Source organism: Elephas maximus, chromosome X (assembly GCF_024166365.1).
Source record: "Elephas maximus indicus isolate mEleMax1 chromosome X, mEleMax1 primary haplotype, whole genome shotgun sequence".
NCBI lineage: Eukaryota > Metazoa > Chordata > Mammalia > Proboscidea > Elephantidae > Elephas > Elephas maximus.
In genome coordinates, this window is record NC_064846.1 from 148,229,117 (window position 1) to 148,244,411 (window position 15,295).

Below are 15,295 nucleotides of genomic sequence, written 5' to 3' on the forward strand. Positions count from 1 at the left end.
GCCCACTTCAGTCTTCATCTCTCTCACTGCATATTGTAGTCCTCTGTAGAGTGAGTAAAATATATCTATACTGCAAGCCTGGCAAAACTGCAACTGTCCAAGTACCTTCACTGGTTGTAGGAATTGATCTCTAACAAGGTTTTTCTATGGACAACTTTCCTGGTAAATTTTCAGATGGCTTTTGTAGAATTAACTTTTTTTTTTAAAAGATAAAAGCCTGATCTAGAATCCAGCCTAGCTCAATCCTAGTGGAATTATTTATTGTAGTATCCCCTTAGCATTAAGGAAGATGCATTTGATACATGTGAATGATGTCTCCAAGAATCCATACCACCCACTGGAGGACTCTAGAATAATTTTTATTAAGTCAACAATATTGAACAAAGTGTAATAGTGGAGAAAAAAAATCTCAGATAACGTTGGCAAAGATGTGTCCTGGCAAGTTTACCTGTCAGAAGAAATGACAGTTTGTGGTTTACAGGATCTCCATTCATTAAATGTTTTAATATGTCTCTCTAGAGAAGTTTTTAAAAGGAAGGCTTTGAAGGCCTATGAGATAACTTAAGGGATTTATGAACTGATGGCAGAAAAATACGATTACCAGTGGCAGATTCCAGTACCTTCAGTGAGCTAGTATGACAGCAACTTGACTCTTTCAGGGACTCTGTACTCAAAGACCCAAACCTATCTGCTCACATGTATTGTGTCCTGCCCTTTTGAACCTCGCACAGCAGGTAAACTTGCAGTCATGACATATGCGGATCAAAGTCCTTTGTTTTTCCCCAGTGTGAGTGTGGTAGATCATGCCACATGGTTATGAACCCCTCCAGGGCAGGAGACTGCACCCATTGCTGCCTTCCTGAACTGATGGCTCATTTGCTGGAGCTCCCTTAAAAGGAAGGCAGACACTCAGGGGGACTTTCTGAGTACATGACTTTGAAGGACTCCTTTTGGTTTCTTAATGTTTTTGTTTTACTAAGAATGAAATGCTGTGGATATAAATATATATTTGAAAACCTTTTGGAAGATTTGGTATTGAAGAGCACTCTAACATAGGCCACAACTCTCTTCCTCATGTTTGAGGAATCAGGCATTATTGGAATAGATTTTCAAACAATTTCCTTGATTTCTCAGTCATTTATTTTTCTAGAACTGGAGGTTTTTTTTTTTTCTCTTTAAGCTATGAGCAATTTAATCTTAGGCCACACGTGCTAAAATTAGCCTGAAGGGGGGGGTGTTTCACCCTTCCTGGATGTGTGTCTGTCTGCAAAACAGAGCTACAATAGCTAGCTGTATCCTTTGATGCAATTCATTCTCTTCTCTGTCCTTATGATCTCTAGCTGTCACTCCATCCTCTCCCAAAGGGAAATATACATTGTCCAAGTCAACAGATTTTTAGATTTGCTCTGTATCTTCTCTCCAGCTAATTACCTCCTTTTCTGAGGAATAATTCAGACTCTTTAATTAGAGCATATTCAAGTGAGTGACCAGAATCATGAAAGAATTTTATTCATACAAGTGAAGAATAAATAAAAGAGCAAAAGAGGTTAAAACTGGCCAACTAAAGGCCTAACCAGGTCATGGTAGTTGTCATCAAAGTTTTGTGGAGCTGTCTTGGGTAACAGGGTTAAAAAGTGTAGAACTAGGGCCAGTGGGTAGGAAGACAGTGAAGTGGGGATGCTTTCTAATAGTTAAATTTTTCCAGACATAGAATGGGCTCCCTTGAGAGGGAATGCAATCCAGTATAAGCTGAAAGACCACTTGGAGAAGATGTTGTAGAAGGGTGAGTAGTTTAATTACACAACACTTGAGTTGCTGCCAACCCTGAGAATCTATTACTGTCCTTTTATATGTATAATATTTTCACTCCAAATGCCTTCATTGACTGAATAGCTATGTTACCCTTGATGAAAAAAACAATCATATTGTTAGTTGCTGCTTACTTTCCCTTCTGTTCATATCCTTCCCCTCAAAATAGACTATTCTAATACTGTAGTCACCTTGACAACAAGGTATCTATTTTAATAGTCTTTAGTAATACTCTTCAAAGGGAATTCGCTGCCCAGTAAAGCAGGAGGAACACTCTTCAATGTTCCCTTTCTTTTCCAACCTCAAAGAGTCTAGAATTATACATGTGCTTTGAAATTAAAATCATTGTAAATTTGCTGAGTAAGAGAACATTGAGCGTACTTGTTCCAAAGACTAGAAAGTTTTCACTTAGCATAATGTAGAGAAATATATAGATATTTTCTCTAGTACATGAAAAATTGCACTAACTACACAGTGTGGCTCAAATCTTACCATTTATTTCTAATATCAATTTAATTCCTATTCTTTAATACACACACACATGCACTTCTTTTAACCACATGTGTAGGGTGTTAGGGCTGCTATGCAGTCAGAGTTAATGTGGCAGACATTGCATTCAGCCACAACTTATCTTACTTACTTATGAATTATTATTAATGGTGAGAGGATGTTACACAGGTAAAAGTTATCCAAGGTGGAAAAAAAAAATCAAGAAATATTGCAATAGGGAATTCATTAGACATAGTTCTGACACTAAAGGAAAAACCTTCCAATGAGAAACATAATCTTTGACTTAAACCCACTTAGGTTATTTTAATTGACTTGCCTATTTCTAATAATAATAAATAGCATTTAACTAATACTTCCCATGTACAGGCTCTGTACCAACTCTTCACATTTATTGTCTTCTTTCATCCTTTCAACATATTTAAGAGCAGGTTATTTTTTTTTTTTACTATTATTTTTCCCATTCCTGTATATCGGGAGTCTGAAACTTAGGGAGGTTAAGTAACTTGCCCAAGGTTAAATAGTTGGGGTGGAAGTTGATTCTAGAGCCTGAGCTAGTCAACCTCCACTGTGCTGTCTGCCCTGATGGCCCTTATGCTAAAGTGAATATTTTATTTAGGATAAATTTGTGTAGAAAAACAGATTTTTTTTTTTGGTTCCGAATGATTTCCTTCTCATTGTCAGTTCAGTTGACCACTCAAGCTTAGAAGGTTACACTCACCTCGTTTATGAAGGAGAACGCTGGCATGCCGACGCCCGTTCCCATTTTCAACATAACAGGAGTAATTTCCCAAGTCACCTTCTTCCACGGAGTCCACAATTAATGAGATGGAAACTTCTTGTTCCCCAAGATGCTCCTTCAGAATTCTAAAATATAAAGCAAAACAAAACAAAAAAACCCCACACAAACAGACACATACATGAAAATTAAAGAAATGTAGATGAGTCTGATGCAAAAATACCTAGAGCATCTGGGCTTCAAATTTCACTATGGACTGATGCTATCTTAATTTAATTATATCATGCCCTTTTCTTCTTCACTTCTAATAAGAAAGCTTGTCTTTGTAGATGCTAATGAAGTTGCAGTTAATTATCTCTCCTAGCAGGACAATCACACTATCATAACAAAGAGGTGAGAGAGACCTTGAAGAAAAGTTTACAAATTGCTTTCTCTTCAAGAAGAAATATAATGTAAAGGTGAGAGGAAATTCTAATGTCTTAGGCTGAAGGTCTAATTATATACAAGGTTAATTTAAAAAGAGAAAGAAATTAAAAAAAGAAAAGAACGTCTCTGAGCTATTTTGACATTTGTTGTAACTTGCCATCCTTTTTTTTTTTTTAATGATAAAAACCAATTGCCTGTTTTTAAAGAAAAGCGAAATAATAATATAGGGTCGCTATGAGTCGGAATCGACTCGATGGCAATGGGTTTGGTTTTTTGGTTTTTAGACTAAGTGTTCTGATAAACTGTTTAATTCTGACATTTAAAATTAATAGTAAAAATTCACTACCCTCACTCTCAGAGATTTTACTAATATCAAAACAAATGGAAAACTTTTTTTCCCTATTTCCCCTGCTCTGAATGTATTCATCTCCACCCTCCCACCTGTTTGGTAACTCCTCTCTGCTCAACAATTTCTAATAGCAAATGAAAGACAAATACCTTTCTAGAACCTTCCTTGAGCACACACAAAACCAGAAGAAGAAAAAATAAGGAGGTTTATGGTCGCTTTTTTTTTTTTTTAACTTTACCATTTCAAAATCTAAGGAGGTTTATGGTCCCTTTTTTTTTTTTTTAATTTTACCATTTCAAAATCTATGGGTAAAAGATAATAGTGAAGTTCTAAATATGAAAAATGGCAAAGGAACATTTTATTACATACCAGAGAATTGCCCATCTGGGCTTTCAAGAATCCAGTTGGAGCACTCTAGGGAGTAGAAACCCTGGTGGTGTAGTGGCTAAGTGCTACGGCTACTGACCAAAGGGTCAGCAGTTCGAATCCGCCAGGTGCTCCTTGGAAGCTGTATGGGGCAGTTCTACTCTGTCCTGTAGGGTCGCTATGAGTTGGAATCGATGCCACGGCACTGGGTCTGTCTGGTCTGGAGGGAGTGGTATTCCCTTGTATTTGTTGTCAGGAAAAAGACCTCAGCTGAAGTAATCTTATATGACAGTTTTGCACACCTTAATTTTCTATTGAACAACATGGTGGCACAGTGTTTAAGCGCTACTGCTAGCTATAGTGGCTAACCAAAAGGTTGGCAATTTGAGTCCATCAGCTGCTCCTTGGAAACCCTATGGGGCAGTTCCACTCTGTCCTGTAGGTTCACTATGAGTCAGAATCAACTCTACAGCAATGGATTCTGGGTATTGAACATTTTTTCTTATACCTTTGATAAAATTTTAAAGGTCTACACATTTAAGGAGGGGAACCTTGGTTAAAATGTTCACATATACCCAGAAGATGCAACCTTTAGATAGGAGAATGTTCACAATGATCAAGAATTTGATTCTGTTATAACTCAGTTATTATTATGAATATCCTTGCTTATTTACATTATGATTAAAAATAAGTGTCTATGCCTAAACAAAATTTTATTCATCAGTAAATTCCTTGTTGTTGTTAATTGCCCTGTAGTCAGTTCCGATTCACGGCAACCCCAAGTGTACAGAGTAGAACTGCTCCACTGGGTTTTCAAGGCTGTGACTTTTCGGAAGCAGATTTCCAGACCTGCCTTCCAAGGCGCCTCTGAGTGGATTTGAACCACCAGCGTTTTGGTTAGTAGTCCAGCACTCATCCAGTCGTGCCACCCAGGGACTCCTTCAAATACCGTGAATAAATAAATAAATAAATAAATAAATGCATTTTTTAAAAAAGAGCTTAGGCATTATGCCCTCAAAATTAATGGTATTTTTAAATGTTTTTTTTTCTGGATGTTATTTTCACTGTATAAAGATTTAGACCTTAAAGTTGGACTAAGAAAGGTGATGAGAACATTTTTTATGTCCTTCATCACGTCCCTCAAGCGCTTTATGGTCTACTTGTTGGCTCAAATGTGTAAAAACATTTAAGAGGAAATGACAGAGCTTGTGTTTGGTTGAGTCCTATTACCATGCCGGTGTTTCCTCTTAACAATTAAAAAAAAAGAGTTTTTAGAAACAAAAGGCACACTGTCACATTTTCCATATTTTACAGTATTTTGGTCTGTCTCGCACACAGTATATTCCTTAGTGAAAACGCTTCTTTATTCCTCTTACGTTCTTTGCAAATAGCATTGATGTTTTGCAATTCCACAGTCAGTCTCTTAACAGTGTTTTGCCTCTTTGCCATTAAATATTGCAGTATTTTTATTATAATAGTGACAAACAACAACAACAACAAAAAACTAAGAAAAAACATCACCTCCTTTTCTTTTAGCTAACCTTCTACTCTCTAACAGAGCAAATGTTAATTCTGACTGTACAAGTTAAAAGAAAAAAAATTTACCTAATGTCACTTTCCCACACTCGATTTTCATCCAGATCTTCAATAAACTTCTCTCCTTTCATCCAGTAAATTAAGGGACTGACATCTCCGCTGTACCCAAAGAAAGCTCTGCAGGTTAGATTAGCTGAGTCGCCTGTGGAGAGAAGTGATGGAAATGTGTTATAAAACTACTTGTAAACACTTATTTTAGGCACATTGGCAGGTAACATTTTGATCACTTCATTGACTTAATGAAACATCTCTTTAAAAGGACATTTTTTCAGGTATTTTCAATCTTTGTCAAGTTTATAGAATGTGCATTTTTGACAGCAAGGCTTGTTTAATGGAATGAGAGTTACTTAGAAGGTTTCGAAGAGTACCAGTCAGTTATGTTGTAGAATGCTCTTCAGTTTAGCTTTGCCTGATGTTTTCTCATGATTAGGTTGAGGTTCTATATTATAGGGGAGGATATCAGAGAGGTGATATGCTCTTTATAAAGCAATATATCAGGGGGTACATAATGTTGATAATTATAAGATTTTATAGGGCAAGTAGAAGATGTTTCTCAATCTTGAATGTGGGAAATGAGAGTAAAATATTTGGCTGGGAAAGAAAAGAAACTGTGAATCTAGGATCCCAAGAAAATTTTATTGAAATATTTTTTACTTCATAAGGAATAAAATTTTAATTAAGAAAACCAACACATGCTGAGGTAGAAAAGCACATTTAAAAACAAACAAACAACTCATGTGTATACATTTATGGGGTTTCCATTAGAAGTAAAATCAATGACATTGCTGTGGAGATTAGTTTCTTCCAATATGCTACTCAGGAGAGACCATCCTAATGGTAAATAGATTGGTTGATTACTTAAAAAGGTAAGTAGAAGTCCCTGACTTAAAGGTAGAAGTAAATTTAATGCCTGCAGAAGGCAAAGGTTGATTTATGGAGAGTTGATGTCATTTAGCAAGCACCTGGTTTTCCCAATCTTGACCAACATTAGAGAACTGAAATATTCCAGCACATGCTAGTTTTAAGGTCTTGCTTCCTCCAAGTGGAGCCAGATATGAATTAATAGAGACCATTTGCCGAAATTGTGCTTATGGTTGATTCTACAATGCAAATCCAGAGAAAAGCAGAATGCACTTGGATGCATTCTTTTGAAGCCCAGGCATGGATACGCCTAGATATAAACTCTGTTCTCCAAGTTCCACAAGGAAATTTTTACTGGATAAACTTATTCTTATTCTTTTAATTATGGCCACTGTATAAGAATAGTCAGTGTATAAATTATTGCTTTTTCAATATGTGTAAGATGGCAAGATACATCCTTCTCTTTTTACCTTGTTTTTGCTCATGTCTGCATGTTCTCCAAGTAAAAGTTTCCTCACAGCCTTTGATTCTTTATAATAGTCATCATTGTTGACCAGACAAAACAAGACCAAAAAATGCTCACAAGTTTTTAAGAGTTAAAATGGGCTTCTAAGTGGGTTCCTTTATTATTAATTTTTTGTTTGTGAATATCTTCTGAATGTTTTAACATGGAATCCTCTCCTCCTCTGGAGAATATTTACTTGACAAAATGGATAAACGAAATGTCAATCTTACTAATTAGAAATCCTCTGCAGATTTCTATGGAAAGTGTCAAGGCAATATTATTTGATCACAGTTGAGATTTATATGCACAAAACAATTTTTAGAGAAATATTATTTGCTTTTACTTCCTTATAAGAGCACTCTAGTCTTTATGCAACTGGACTACTTGTTATATTGCTAGGGTAGTTATGAATTCAACAGTAAACTTTAAATTCTACATGTATAACGATTAACATCACGTGCCAACAGAATTGACATACATTACAGAGTTAAAAAATTGTATATATCAATAATTTACACAATATGCCTCATAAGGAATCAAGTTTTAGTTTTTAGGTGGGGCTTAATGACTGGAACTCAGAAATCTCCAGAGGTTGCCTAATTTTCTATTACAACTCTACTAAACATGGGGCCTCATAAACAATGATCAAGCCATTTTCATCTCAACCTGACATTCCTTAGCAGAGAGGCCAATTGAATCTCTCATCAGGATCTAAATTTATCTCTCTTGTCCTCCTCCTACCTTCCCAGATCAACTGATTTTCCATTTTTCTAATTCTTCACTTCTCTCACCTGCAGGCCCAGTGTTGGCCACACCTTGAGTATGGCTTTTGAACCTAGATAAGAAGCAGTTTGCTTGCTCAGTCATCATTGTTCACTTGGTCTTTGAACACCTGTCTCACCTCTAGGTTTAGTTAGTACTGGATATATCTGCCGTGGTGCTATGGGGGTGCCTAGTGGAATTTTATCCAGACTTGGGCTGGGAGGGCCATGGGTCTGGGAGTGGAATTCATGAAAGAATGAAAAGGGAATGGGAGGAAGAACAGAAGAGTACTCAGGCAGAGAGAAAAGAACACACATGAGAGAAAGCAGGGAAACTTTGGATAAAATAACTTCAGACTGGCTGAAGCTAAAGTGTGTGTGTGTGTGTGTGTGTGTGTGTGTGTGTGCATGGAGGGAGGAGGGGCTAGTGAATAGAGCTCTAATGAGGCCATGTTGAGGATTTGGGACTTCCTTTTAAAGACAGTGGGAAACCAGGGAAAGGTTTCAAGTTAGGAACTGACATAATCACATCTGCATTCTAAAAAAGTCACTCTCGCTGTATCTGCAAAACCGGGATTAGATCAGAAAGAATCAAGAAGATAGAGAATGTTGCAATACTTTAGGATCACATACGGTCTAGTCACTGCAAAGATCAGATTAGTGCCACGGAATTTCCTGAAAGGATAAAGCATAGGATGGCAGTGACTACAGATCACCACGCTTTTTATCAGTATGATAATAGGGAGCCTTTTAAAGCAAAAAGATTTAAGTAGGAAGCCTGATAAGACAGAAACACATTTTTATTTTTTATGTGTATTTCTGTGTGTGTGTGTGTGGTGGAGGGGTGGGTGTGTATGTATGAGAGCAAAAAAGAGAAAGAGATTGGGGATCTGCAGGCTGCTTCTTAATACAGGCAGGATAGAAAGTCAACTTGAGCAGAAATCTGGTTTGTGAAGAGCTTTTTCAGTGGCTTGCCTTATACCAATTTGTGTGAATGAGCAAAAGGCACCACTGTCCTTCTTTTGAATAATTCTGCTGGCAGGAAAGAACACTAGGAGCCCAGTGCAGTCAATCCCGAGAGAAGGCCAGGGAAGTCTAGGCTGAGACTCTACTCATGGGCCTCAGCGTTGGGGAGAAAAAAAGCATCCAGCCATTACTTTTCGCTTGGGAAATCGTGGCTAATCATATGAGTGTCAGGTAGAGAGCTGCGACCTTGGAGTCCAAGTGTGCAGGAACTTGGGTTTGAAAGCAGGAAGAAAGAATCAGGAGTTGAGTGAAATTCATGGGGCAGGGTGCAGATGAGGGTGAGATGATGCGCTTCCACCAAATAAGGGCACAGGGGGTTAATAGGAATTACTTAGGGAAATAAAAGACATGTGACTGTATTTATACCTTGAGCTCATGAAGTAGGACATGCCAGTTTACATAGCAGGTTTTCAGCATCTGAGTTTTAGGATTAGCCCATACATGATTAATTTCATATCCTCATGCCTTACAATATGTTATATTCTTTGCTTTAAGTTTTCCTCATTTCCACCTAGTATACTACTCTTTATCCATTAGTCCCAGCTCACATTGCACCTCTTCTGAAAGACTGACCTGGCTGTTCTAAGAATAGTCAGTCACTCTGTCCATTCTCCTCCCATAACCCTTTGAACATAACCTGTATTTTAGCATCGTGTAGTCCTTGCACACTTTGGTTTACTTATATGTCCAATCCAGCAACTAGCCTATGCATTCCCCAAAGGCAGAAATTACATCTTTATTTACCTTGGTATTACCAGGACCCAGTAGTGTCTTGCATATATTAGGAACTCAATAAATAAATTCAAATTAATTAACAACTTGCTTAAGGTCTTCCGAACTTGCATTTTCCCCTGTTTCCTGTTTGCAAAGCTTCATTATTTAAAGGTTCCATGTCTATAGCCTATCTCAGCAGGGCAAGTCTATCTTGTATATGCAAATGCAGAGGCTCCTCATTCAGATATTATTTCAGTGGTGTGCTGGAGTCAGCTTGAACCAGTTTGCAAGAGCTGATTACTAAATCTTCAGAAGTTCTATGAGCCATTATTAAATATTAAGTTATAGAAACATAAGACTAAATAAATCATATTAAAAATAAAGGTAATAAATACTCAAAACTTCATCTCCCTTTATGGCTGAATACTATTCCCTTATATGGATATGGATCTCTTCCAGTTGGTTGGCCGGGTAGCTGTCTTCCAAATTTCTTGGCATAGACGAGTGAGCACCTGCATCCATTTGTTAAAACATCTCAATTAGTATTCTGTCAATTCCTGGAGTCTTGTTTTTCTCCAATGCCTTCAGTTCGGCTTCGACTTCAGTACCACTGGTTCTTGATCACATGCTACCCCCTGAAATGGTTGAACGTCGACAAATTCTTTTTGGTACAGTGACTCCAGGTATTCCTTCCACCTTCTTTTGACAAAGGGGTGATGGGTACATATTAAGTGCATTGGCTGGGAACTGAACCTGAGTCTCCTGCATGGAAGGCAAGAATTCTACCACTGAACCACAACTGCCTCTGGAAGAAAAACTACCCTTAAGAAAATCAAAAGTGCCAGAATATGCCAAACAAAAACAAGAGGGAATGTAGGTCTAAAGGGCATTCATTCTAATATCATTAAAATCTTGCTTATTCTATTTCAAAATGAGACAGTCCACCTAATATGAAATTGTAGGAGGATTGACCTCAGCGTCTCAGGGTCCTGCAGCAGTAAACAATTGAAGAAGGCAATTGGGGGGAAAAACAATTTCTTTGATGGGGTAAGTTAGTAAATCTGACAAATTCAATTTTTTTAAGTAGATGATTTGTAGCATTTTAATGTACTTCTTTTTAGATAGAGTCAATGCAATTTAAAATTATTATTTTCTTTATTCATGTTCTCTAGAAGACATTGATTTGTATCATGGTTTTGCCAGCCTCAGAAACACAACCTTGTGCTTAGCTAGGGACTAGGATATCTAAATATCAACCTCATACTTGATTTCCACAGGAACTGACTAAAAAATACAACAGATCCTATTTACACTAGCAATAAACAGACAAGCAAATTTTAATGAGTGCCAAAGTTACATTTTATTGGAGCCCTATAATCCTGGAGAAGAGTGGTGGTTAAAGAAATCCCCCCATCCTTTTGTTCCAGAGAAAGGCTTACTACAAAGAACTGACTGAGGTGGACTTCATGAGCTCCTCTGTTTAAATGAACTTTAGAGTAGGCTTTTTCCTACAATATATAGTCAACCTTCCTCTTTCCCTCAGTCTTTACAATCTTCACGCTCCTACCACTTATTTGGTCACCTGCGTGTCACAAATGATGAGGTTCTCAGCTTATTCGAAAAGGAAGAAGATTCAAGCCTACCTAGAGGTACCTCCTTTGGAAAGGTCGCAGCCATTGAAAACCTTATGGAATGGGGCAGTTCTGTTCCGACAGACATGGGGTCATCGTGAGTTGGAATCAACTGGACGGCAACTGGCTTGGTCCCCTCTATCCACCCCCGCCCCCGTTGTGGGTCTCCCAGGGCCCATGTGGCCTTATCATCAGAAAAGAAAACACTCAGAACAAAATGGCCCTAATTGAACAACACCCCTCCCCCGCCAAAAAACAAAACAAAAGCAAAAAACCTGTTGCCCTCCAGTGGATTCCAACTCATGGCAGCCCCATGTGTTACACAGTGGAACTGCTCCATAGGATTTTCTTGGCTCTAATCTTTATGGAAGCTGATGACCAGGCCTTTCTTCTGAGGTACCACGGGATGGATACAAACCACCAATCTTTAGGTTAATAGTCTAGTGCAAACTGTCGGTGCCTCCCAAGGACCTTGGCCCTAATTTAAACCTCAGTAAATCACTCATTCATCCCAGTGGTCAACCCTCCTTAACTTATTTTTAAAAACTTCAAAGTTCTTTGTCCCAGCAGAGTAGGAGCTGGTCTCTCTCGCCACTGCCATGGCATCCTTCCTCTTATTGTGGTATTCCATCCCTCTCTTCCTTTAGTCCATCCCCCTCCTTTAGAATAATTCTTCTGAACAAAACTCATCCTTGCCTGCTTTAACATTCTCCAGTGCAGTTTTTTCTTTGACAGAGAGATGGATGTGACTAAATGAACCACAGAATCGTACCAAGTGAGATCAAAGTTTTTATGAAATATATAGAGAGAGAGATTCCCAATTTTTGGATTAAAAAATTAAATGTGTTTGAAGTCCATTCCCAAGTTATATTTTAGATTTAATGTTATTGGTAATAAAAATCAAACACTCACCTCAATGAAACAATTCTGTATTCATTTAGAAATATAAGTAGGTGATTTTGTCAGTAACTAACCTGAAGAAGAAGTATAATGATGCTAAGACTGGACAGGATGTGGTTGGGCCAAAAAAATAGCAAAATGCATTTAAAAACAATGATAAAACCACACAGTATTTGTCCCACAGGTAGAGATATAGCTCTTTGGAATTGATTACAGTGATCAGAAATGGTACTAGATTTAGTGCAGGGCATTGCCTTATCAGAATTGAACAGTGATTTGGAAGTAAAAATTAGTGTCGTATCATTCAATAAAATAAATTTGGAATTGATTAAATAATTAAATATGATTAAAATACAAATATACCATCTAGGGGGAAAGAGACTATTTCGTGTATCTGAGGAGGAAAAATAACTTCTTAGAACTGGAGCCTAGAATTTGAATAGATACTTAGTAAAACTACAGTAGAATAGAAAATAATGCAAGGAAAATTAAGCAACAGACAACAATTAGGACTTTTTCCTTATTCTGTTGGTCATGTAATGTGTGTCTGGATACGTTTCAACTAGCAAAGAAAAAAACAAGAACACTTAGCATAGTGCCTAGAAAGGGCATTAATATATTAATATTCCAGATACTCAACTCAAAAATATTCACAGCCAGATTTTGCTAGAAACTATAGGGAAGAGCATAACCTTGTTTATTCTTGCAAATTTCCACTAACTTTGATAAAGTTTTTATTTCATAATCTCATCATCTATAATGTCATTTAGCTTAGAAGAATATGGTTTCAAATGTTATATATGTTTTTTACTCTACTTACCCCATTGTCAGGTGCTGTCGAGTTGATTCCAACTCATAGCTACCCTACATGACAGCGTAGAACTGCCGCATAGGGTTCCCTAAGCTGCAATCTTTACGAGAGCAGATTGCCAGCTCTTTTCCTCGTGGAGCCACTGGCTGGGTTCAAACTGCCACCTTTTTAGTTAACAGCTGAGTGCTTAACCATTGTGCCACCCGGGCTGCTTCTACTTAAGCCAGTGAGTGTCAAATCCATTGTCAAAAGATTTGTTCACCTCTGCCACTCTGATTTACTAAGTCTTGGAGCACTGGTGCCACAGTGGTTAAGCGCTTGGCTGCTAATCAAAAGGTTGGCAGTTTGAATCTACCAGCCGGTCCGTAGAAACCCTAAGAGGTGTTTCTATTCTGTCCTAGAGGGTTGCTAGGAGTCAGAATTGACTCGATGGCAGTGGGTCAGTGGGCAGTTCCAGAAATTTGCGTTCTTAGCAAGCACCCCCAGGTGATTTTGAGCAAGTGGTCATAGTTTGGGAAAAACTATCTGGAGTGATTTCTTTTTTCAAATCTTATTATGCTTTAGGTGAAAGTTTATAGCTCAAGTTAGTTTCTTATTCAAAAATTTATACACATATTGTTTTGTGACATCGGTTGCAATCCTCACAATGTGACAGCACTGTCTCCCTTTCCACACTGGGACCCCTGTGTCCATTTGTCCAGTTTTCCTGACCTTTCCTGCCTTCTGGTCTTGCTTTGGGGCAGGAGTTGCTGATTTGGTTTCATATATTTGATTGAACTAAGAAGCATATTCCTCAAGTGTGTTATTCTTTGTTTTATAGGCCTGTCTAATCTTTGTCTGAAAAGTGGGCTTTGGGAGTGGCTTTAGTTCTGAGTTAGCAGGGTGTCTGGGGGCCATAGTCTCAGTGGTTCCTCCGGTCTCTGTCAGACCAGTAAGTCTGGTCTTTTTTTGTGAATTTGAATTTTGTTCTACATTTTTCTCCCACTCTGTCCAGGACTCTCTATTGCGATGTCTGTTAGAGCGGTAGGTGTTGGTAGCGGGCACCATCTATTTCTTCTGGGCTCAGGCTGGTGGAGGCTGTGGTTCCACGTGGTCCTTTAGCCCTTTGGGCTAATATATTCCTTGTGTCTTTGATTTTCTTCATTCTTCTTGTGTCTTTGGTTTTCTTCATTCTCCTTTGCTCCAGACAGGATGGGACCAATAGATGTATTTCAGATGGCTGCTTGCAAACTTTTAAGATCCCAGACACTACTAACCAAGGTAGGATGTAGAATATTTTCTTTGTCAACTATGTTATGCCAATTGACCTAGGTGTCCCCCCAGACTATGGTCCCCAGCCCTCAGCCCCAGCAGCTCGTGCCCTCAAGGTGTTTGGATGTGTCCAGGAAACTTCTATGACTGCCTTGGTTATGTTGTGCTGACTTCCCCTATATTGTGTGTTGTCTTTCCCTTTGTCAAAATTGACACTTATCGACTACCTAGTTAGTGATTTGCCCACCCCATTCCTGCCCACCCTTGTAACCATTAAAGAATGCTTTTTTCTGTGTGTAAACCTTTTCTTGAGTTTTTATAATAGTGGTATCATAAAATACTTGTCTTTTTCTTTTTTACCCTGGACTTTGTCTAAAGTGGAATTTGGGCTCAGAAAAGGCATGAGATTGACCTAGCACTCGAAAAGAACCCTTAAACAGGAAGCAAGGCCAGGGAGACCAGGGAAGAGGAAAGGGAACTCAATAATGACAGTGGTGGGTAGAGATACAGCTGGTGTAGACAAGAAGTAGGGTTACAACTGGGTCACTGATGACCCAGTCTAAGCTTCAAAAATATATTCTCTTTTCCAAAGGAATGTAAAAAAAAAAAGTGTGTGTGTTCAGTGGAAAACTACTCACAGCGTACTCTCTGGGTTATCAGCTTCTAGCCCTTTCTATGACTTTGATCTATTTTGCATTCTACCCAGTCCCCTCACATCATATGAGTTAAAAAAAATTAAGATGTGTTAATTTAATATCTGTATCCCCCCATTGCCATCGAGTCGATTCCAACTCATAGCGACCCTATAGGACAGATTAGAACTGCCCCATAGAGCTTCCAGGGAGAGCCTGGTGGATTTGAACTGCCAACTTTTTGGTTAGCAGCTGCAGCACTTAACCAGTACGCCACCAGGGTTTCCCTATATCTGTATGAGAGCCATGATTTCACATTTTTATGAAAACTATCTGTTACCAGGAATACAATCCTTGCCTCATTGCTTATCACTGCCAATAAAACAAGCAACATTTATACAAACACACATG

The 15,295-nt window shown here is 38.2% G+C and overlaps 1 protein-coding gene across 1 annotated transcript in view; it reads right to left on the minus strand.

The window, feature by feature from the left end:
* Positions 1-15,295, minus strand: part of IL1RAPL1 (interleukin 1 receptor accessory protein like 1) — a 1,405,042-nt gene that overhangs the window by 51,202 nt on the left and 1,338,545 nt on the right. The window contains exons 7-8 of the mRNA XM_049871592.1: positions 5,802-5,934; positions 3,038-3,183 (exon numbers count right to left, since the gene is read on the minus strand). Of these exons, the coding sequence (XP_049727549.1) occupies positions 3,038-3,183; positions 5,802-5,934 (279 nt within the window). The remainder of the gene's footprint in view (positions 1-3,037; positions 3,184-5,801; positions 5,935-15,295) is intronic.